Consider the following 8,446-nt stretch of genomic DNA (forward strand, 5'->3'; position numbering starts at 1 on the left):
TAGTTTTAAACTTGTATACATGACATTATGGAAATGAGATTATTTGATATACATGTAAATGACATATGTATGAAGTCTGAGGATTAAAAAGATTGATATGTCTGTTAAATAATAATTCACAGGTTCATGGCTAGATTGGTCTAAGTTACAGTGTGTTCTTTTCGTTTGTAATTGTAGATCTTTGCACTTAATGATTTTATTTTCTACATTGAACTAAACTTTGATTTATAAAAGTCATACTAATCATTAATGGGCAATTTTTTTGTTTGTTTATTTTAAAATATTGTATATATTTATTGTTTATCTGTTTATTGTAATAATGATTATTCTGCTCAGCCATTAGTGTCCTGATTGGCATAATAAAATATCTTGTATCTCATGTCGATAGGGTATCAGGTCCGTTCGCTCCCAGAACACGTTTGCACCCTACACATTCGCTCCCCACTCATTCACCCTTTTGGGTTTGTTAAAAATATCAATTCTTGAATTTTCTAATTGAAATATATATATTTTTTTTGTGATGATGATAATTCTTGAATGTGACTTATTTATGATTACTGTTATTTGGTATTTACAAAGCTAATTTGATATTATTGTTATGTGTTTGAAAATCATGATTGTTGTTATAACTATAGCTTTGGTGTAGTAACCTTAAATATTTGCTTGCTCATTAAAAGTTGCTGTCATATCATTGTGACGAGTTTGATAGCCGTTTGATATCTTCTGCCTTTCTTTTACAGATCTTAGATGAGGGAACTTGGGCTTTGATCGTCATGACAATATCTATTATTCATTTCGTCAAAATAATTCACAAAACTCTAAACGAATCCTGTGTACCATGGTTTATGTTTTTAGAATGTTTCTTTATTTTAAAACAATGAAGAAAAAATAATATCTTTGTTTTATAGCAATATCTGCGACTCATTTAACAAAAAATCTTACGAGAAAAATGTTTTGTAAATACAAATAAATGGTAAAACAATGGAATCATTTATTTCAGTTAAGTGAAGTCATTAACAGTTCTGTGTAACTAACTATCAATTTCAGTCATAACATTTTTGTGTGAAAAGAACCCTAGAGCTATTTCTGTTTTAGGAGCATACGATTTATTTTAAAATACCAGTTTCATATCTTTTGATTGGTCTCTCTTTCTATAATGTTTTGTCAATTATATTTACATTTGTCATTCTCCTTTTTATAATAGCATTATAAATGTATATTAACTAAAACACAATTAAAAAATTATTCATAACAAAACCTTTAAAACGGTACAAACGTGTGGGTGCAAACATGAAAGGGGGCGAACATGAATGGGAGTGAAAATGATTTTTGGGCGAATGGACCCGGATTTCTGCTTAGATAGTCCCCTCAGAAATGTTACAATGTAATACTCTAATTCTAATAGGGATCCTTTCCATGTTCAAAATTAATATGGACCATGGGAGTCTCATTTATTTCTCCAAAACCCCTACATCACATATCTTTTTATGTTATTTTTCGGTATGTAAACAGGATAAAACATGCATGGCGATTATTTATGGCTGGGAAAGTTTTACAAAAAAACATCTCATTCATATGTGCAGTCGATGACAATCATCTTTCATAAACAGGAAACACTGATGCTCTGAACAAAAAAGAGCATGACACGACGATGCATATTTACTTGTATTTTTTCTGTAGTGCGAGGTTTTTACATTTTATCTTCGATACTTTTCTTGCTTTTTCGTATGTTCATGTAAACTTCCGGTTTCCGGAAAGCCTTGGGACAGACCTTATCAATGCTTACAAACCATTTTTGGAACCATGAGGCTCACTAAAGAACTGTTTTATTATAAAATTAACAAAGTAAAATGGTTAAAGACTGTCTGGAAGACTAGAGGAAAATACAAAAACCCTCCCCTGAAAGTGCCACAAGCTATAGAACAATTAGGTAGCAAAAAATTTAAAAAAAAATTCTTACTTTGTCATTGATCAAGGATTTGTATAGTATACTGTTACTAATCAAATCCTTGCATTGATCAAGGATAATTTTTCATAGATTTATTATAGTCCAACCACTAGGTGTATGTCAAACACAGACACTTGTTCGATGTTGTCTGTGATGTTAAAAGCAAGGATTTGATCATTTGTATAGTGTTGATAGCTAGTATACTGGTATATAAATCCTTAGTCAAAGCAAAGATGTGTGTTTAAGGATTTCAAATCCATATATTATAATAGACCTTATCGCTATTTGGGAATCTGCGCAAACAATTTCGTCGTCACAATAGAAAATGTCTGACGCCATACAGGAAAAGTGATTGTTGTACATGTTGTATGACATCAATAGTCTAAGTGTCGCAGATTCCCAAATAGTGATAAGGTCTATAGAGAACTTTCTAATTTGTGCCCTTTCCAGTAAGTTTCCTATTTCACAATAATTATGTTACAACTTCACAGTAAGAACCGATTGTTCGATGACATTGGTAATGTCAATTGACCTCGGGTCAACTGGTGTATGTAACTCATTTATTAAAAACAACTCAAGATTGGTGTATGCAACAATGTTCCATCAGAGACCATGCAATGATATAGATTTTAGCAACTATATGTCAATGTATGGCCTTCAACAATGAGAAAAGGCACAGTCATTTTAGGTGCTGATACTGTGTATTAATACAATGTGACCTTCTGTTAAAACTACATTTGTATCTAAAACTTTCACTTAAAAGTATCACATTATGTTATTATGTTATAATATACTTACAAAATGCTGACTTAATCTTTTACCTTCGTCATTTGAACTAGGGTGGATAGTTGTCTCATAGGCAATCATATCACATCTTATTTTTATATTAAATTTAGTAGTGAGAAAATTTAAGCCATTAGACAGACAACCCTAATGATGAACAAGATGCATGAATAATTTTTTGTAAGATCACTTCTAAGTTCTCACACAACAGATTACCATACAGTGTATGCAAACTGTCCTCAAACAGATTCCAATCCTTTTAACTTAAAAATCAAGGCCTTACCATTACTGCATAATAGGACGTTTTAATGTTGCTTGATTAAATAACAAATTAAAATATTAACATTGGATCTTCATCTTATTTAGCCTGTGTTTTGAGTTAAAACATATATATCATGAATATCAAATGTTCTGTCTTTACAATTTTTTTAATGGCACAATTTTAATGTACATGTATGGGAAAACTGGTTACCATTATAAGCATGTACCTTCCTTCAAAAAAGTTCTTTGATATGTAAAATGTTGTAAACACATTCAAGATTATGTACTATAACACTGTATTTGCAATTATAATATTTAAATGCCACTCTAATTCATATTTAGTGTAAATATACAACAGATGAATACAGATTTTGTTCTGCAATATGAATATGACATGGCACATTTTAAAGTCTGATTGATTGTTGTTTGCTTTACATGGATGATGGTGTGGCAAAAACATTTTAAGGAAGAAACACTTATTGGCTTTATGCAAAATGGGTTGCATTACTTGCATTCATTCAGACTCCTGTCTATATTAAAACATTCTATGTCACTTGCATTCCTATTCTTTAAAACTTGAATACAACTTTTTATTCAGTTCTTTGTTATGCCCACTCTAGAATTGGGCTATTTTGCTATTCTAGAAGTGGTGATAAATTGCAATCATGAACAAGGGTCAATCTATTCATCCAACAAATAATTATGTCAAGCTTCTCTCAGGAACTACTGCAGTGAATGACTTCATATTTGATTTACAGCTTGACAGTGATGAGTTGTATAAACGTGTGTGCTTTTAAATCTGTCATACACCAACATGACTTACCATGCTTACTGTTTGCTAATACTTTGACTTTTTCAAAATATTTAATAAAAACAAAATATTTTTGTCACTTTTCTTAGGAACTACTTATTAGAATGACTTCATGTTTGGACAACTGAGTGACAGTGATGAGTTGTATATAAATTGTAATTAAGGGTATGCTTAGCATGACAATTAATGCATGCAACTTCTTGTTAAAATTTGTTGTTCTGCTAAGATATGAATGTACTTGCCCGGTATAAAAAATTTTAGGTTACTTGTAGTATGCAGTAAACTCTTTCATGTTAAGTTGTAAAACACATTCATGTTTTAGTCCTCTTGAATCCAGAGTGCACCTATTAAAGACTTAAATTTTTTTCTGCTTTATAGGTGTTGACATTGTTGATCCATTGGAGGAATTCAGAACTGATGTAAAAAAAGAATGGAAACCACCAGCTGATGACCCACGGTTCTATGAGGAACCTAGCCCTACAGAGCATCCGCTGTATAAAGAAAATCCAGTTTCATGTTATAACTATACAATCAAATTTTTGCAAAATATTGATCAAGTTTGTGTTCTTACAAAGTCACAGAAGCTTGATGGATTACCACAAAATGTTTCCAACTTGGTGAACAAGATAGAAATACCCAACAAAGAAATACTTCTCAAGCGTTATATAATGCATTCACAGGAATGGGTCAGTACTAGGGTTAAACTCCCTCGAAGAATTGATAAAGAAAATTTGAAATTCAAATTTCCAAGAGAATATGGTATTCCTCCACGTCAATCAATAGGCATATTTCTGACAGATCTAGTGAGGATGTGTCAAAGTACAGCAGCACAGTTCCCCAATGCTGTTCAAGGGAGACGACTCATTCATTCACCATATGTCAATACACATTATATGTTTAATGATGAGAATATTTTGATACGAGGAACACCAAAATACATGTTAGGGTCAAATCAAGATTTGCAGCCATTTGCTGATCAAGAAACAATTGACAAATCTACTGAAATGGCTTTGCCAGATTTATATCCTGTAGAGCCAACAATTGATTTGATAAAAGAGCATTTTTATAATGATTCTACCTGCAATGGTTTTAAATTACCATATGCCTTTAGCAGACCACATACTTTGTTCATGCAGAACAGTGATCATTGGAGCAATGCTGACAGACAGTGTAGATCTCTTATGTTCTGTTTTGCATACGCCACTGCTAGGGCCAGAGAAAGATTTGGAGATGATGTTGTGAAATTGCCAGAACCTGTTAGTGTTCAGTGTGTAAACATGGATCAAACGACTCTTAACTTTACATGCTTTCAGTTAAACACTCTAGACATAAATACAGATGGAGGAATCAAGAACTTTGTTTGGTTTGATACAGGTAACCAGATATTTAAAAAAATCATGCCACAGCCTTGGAAAGAAGATGAATTTTTTCATAAAAAACATTATGGAGACTTTGAATCTACACCATTGGACAAGATGTTAGCACTAGTTTTAAATGGGTTACCAGAAACGGCAAATTTATGATATATTTTTGAATGGCATTAAAAAAGTATTTGTTTGAATTTATTGATAATAAGTTTGACTTTTTGTCCTATCAATTTTGTGACATTATGTCCTGTGACTTTTTTGTGTCACCTATAAATTTATATAATTTTGGATTAGTACAGTACACACAAGGTGATTAAATTGCTAATCTTTCGTTATGGTGGTGAAGTTTTCAGTGTTTGCCACTGGTTGTAAATATTCACTCTGAAATACTTAAGTACATTTTACATTACAGGGTTGAAAATCAGTGTGTTATTACTCAAAATCATCAGCTATAATACCAGCACATTTGAGCAGAATCACCCTGTGTGTACTGTATAAAAATGACATTCAAAATGTTACCATTCCAGAGTTTTCTTCTTTTTTTTTTTCATCTATCATGTCTATAGACCTTATTGATGCAGAACAAAATTGAAGAAAACAGTTAAATTTTCAAAGAAGACAGAAATCTGTTTATTGTTTACTTCATAAAAGGGGTATTTTTCAGTTTTCGTTCAATGCTTTGGGCAGTTATCATGAAACTTTGGTGACTGGTTTATATCTATTGAAATAACCTCCCTTAAGTTTTTCATGAATTTCTGATATGACATTGAGAAGTTATTGAACTTTATTCTTTAAAAAAGAGACGGGCGTATCATGCGCTCATGGCGCAGCTGTTTATTAGGGTTATTCATTGACAAAACTTGATGCTTTAAAACATGTTGATTGAATATGGTAAAACAAGGTGATTGTTAGTAATTAAAGGTGATAACATTCTGATCCTAAAATGATTGATTTTTGGTGTTTAACACCACTTTCAGTACTACATTGTATGAGCTATGTTGTGGCATTCAGGTTTTCGGTAGGAAAATTGCCAATCCTTGTCATCAAATTAAGATTGGAGTGGAATGCACAACACCTGTCATGTGTAGGGTTTGAACTCTCAACCTGAGTGTTGACAGGCTAGTGATACAGTAGGAGTAACTACTTAGACCTCACGGCTCCTGATAAAATGTGTTCCCTATTATTTGCAAATATCTGTAATAAATCTCCATTGAGTAAAATTGGACACAATCACTTTTTATGTTGTAAAGTTGTATGACAGTTCAGCTGTCACAAATAATAATTCTCAAACTACCTTTAAAGGGGCATTAGCTGTCAAATCCATGTTCACTCATTCAGCTTAAGTTCTCATTTGATTTATATTAAACCAAGAATTTTTATAGTAAAATATATCCCATAAAAAATCCTTGATTAAACATACTTAAACGTATATCCAAAATACAATAAAATGCTCCGCTGGGCGCAGCTTGATACGATCGCAGAGGTCGAACCCTGAACAGTTGGGGCAAGTATGGACACAACATTCAAGCTTGATACAGCCATGACAGCACTGAATTTGGATTGTGATTAAATATTTGACACAGCATAGGTTTCTGACACAGAATGAATGTGGTCTAAGAACTTAAAAATTTTAAATTTACCTATTCAAACCATATCATTATTATTTAATTTTATATATAAATCAGAAATAACCAATTTAAAATGGAAAATTTTAAAGAAAAAAAAAGGAAAAAAAAATCCCTCCCCCAAATTTTTTGAACCCCCTTATGATTCATCACCCCCAAACTCAATCCCAGCCTTCCCTTTGTGGTATGGTACCTTGCAGTACAATTTCAGAGAGATCCATACACTTGAACACAAGTTATTGTCTGGAAACTAGAAAAATGCTTGTTTTTAGGTCCCTTTTTGGCCCCAAATTCCTAAACGTTTAGGAGAATTACCCCCAAACTCAAACCCAGCTTTCCCTTTGTGATATGGAACCTTGTAGTACAATTTCATAAAGATCTATACACTTACACACAAGTTATTGTCCTGAAATTAGAACAATGCTTGTTTTTTGCCCCTTTTTGGCCTCTAATTCCTAAAATTTTGAGGCAATTACCCCCAAAATCAATCCCAGCCTTCCCTTTGTGGTATGGTACCTTGCAGTACAATTTCAGAGAGATCCATACACTTGAACACAAGTTATTGTCTGGAAACTAGAAAAATGCTTATTTTTTGCCCCTTTTTGGCCCCTTATTTCTAAACCTTTTGGGCAATTACCCCCAAACTCAATTCCAGCTTTCCCTTTGTGATATGGAACCTTGTGGTACAATGTCAGAGAGATCCATACACTAACACACAAGTTATGTCTGGAAGTTACAAAAATGCTTATTTTTGGCCCCTTTTGGGCCCCTAATTCCTTAACTGTTGGTACCATAACCCCCAAAATCAATCCCAACCTTCCACATTCTGTCAAGATAAATTGAAGGTCATGAGAACTGCCTGAGACATGTAGACCTTGCAAGGATCAAATATTATTTATTATTCTATTGATTGTTTTGAGTGAGAAAATTCACACGACAAAAAACTTTTTTAAGCAGTTGCTGAACCATGAAAATGAGGTCAAGGAAAAGGAAACAATTGATGAATTGAATTTTATAACATAAGGCATCTGTATACAAGGTATGAAGCATCCAGGGCTTCTACTTTCTAAAATATAAAGCTCTATACAAATAGTTAATGCAGTCACTAACGGCACAGCCATATTATCATCCGTGTGTGTAGCATGCGAGACAAATAATAGTTTGGAAGCTGAAAATATCAGCTAATATCATGAGGAACTCATATAAGAGGCCAGTTGTGTTTGCCCATGATTGAAACATTAGGTTACCGACTATGAATAAAGTCTCAGTGATTGTAAGAATGTTGATTTTTTTTTGTGTTATGGTCAAAAGCAACTTATTGTTTTTTATTGATGTCTCTAAATCCATGTTGAAAACAAATGTCCTGGAATGTTTTGTTGCAAAAAGAGTGGGACCCGGTATTTATAATGCAACGTGTTGATGGCTCTCACATATGTTCCTTCAATAACATATATATATAGAATTAAATAAATGACAAATTTCAAAGATTGCCGCCCAAGTAGACCCAAAAAAATATGAATTCTACACTCATCTATTAAGACCTACTAGCACTGATATCTTGGATTGATGTTTATTTATACATCCTAAGCATAACCATTTCCCCCTTCTGATATTGGTTGTGCTTTACATAGTTCACCTGTGAAATATATAC

The 8,446-nt window shown here is 32.7% G+C and overlaps 2 protein-coding genes across 2 annotated transcripts in view; one reads left to right on the top strand and one right to left on the bottom strand.

Annotated features, from left to right (window-relative positions):
* LOC127738724 (uncharacterized) overlaps nt 1-1,735 on the bottom strand; it is a 45,770-nt gene extending 44,035 nt beyond the window's left edge. Inside the window, exon 1 of the mRNA XM_052250061.1 lies at nt 1,664-1,735. The gene's annotated coding sequence lies outside the window, so the exon portion shown is untranslated. The remainder of the gene's footprint in view (nt 1-1,663) is intronic.
* A 23-nt stretch (nt 1,736-1,758) lies between these two features.
* Nucleotides 1,759-5,364, top strand: LOC127738734 (39S ribosomal protein L37, mitochondrial-like). Its single transcript, XM_052250074.1, has 2 exons — nt 1,759-1,930; nt 4,182-5,364. The coding sequence occupies exons 1-2, from the start codon at nt 1,804-1,806 to the stop codon at nt 5,324-5,326; spliced, it is 1,272 nt and encodes a 423-aa protein (XP_052106034.1). The 5' UTR covers nt 1,759-1,803; the 3' UTR covers nt 5,327-5,364.
* The last annotated feature ends 3,082 nt before the right edge of the window (nt 5,365-8,446 follow it).

The sequence above is a fragment of the Mytilus californianus genome, unplaced genomic scaffold (assembly GCF_021869535.1).
Source record: "Mytilus californianus isolate M0D057914Y unplaced genomic scaffold, xbMytCali1.0.p SCAF_4, whole genome shotgun sequence".
NCBI classification, from domain to species: Eukaryota; Metazoa; Mollusca; class Bivalvia; order Mytilida; family Mytilidae; genus Mytilus; species Mytilus californianus.

What these genes read in the sequence shown, in the direction of transcription:
- LOC127738734 (XM_052250074.1), top strand. Translation starts at nt 1,804, where the DNA reads ATGAGGCTCACTAAAGAACTGTTTTATTATAAAATTAACAAAGTAAAA. An exon ending in ACAAGCTATAGAACAATTAG is followed by an intron (nt 1,931 to 4,181) that starts GTAGCAAAAAAT and finishes TCTGCTTTATAG; the next exon opens with GTGTTGACATTGTTGATCCA.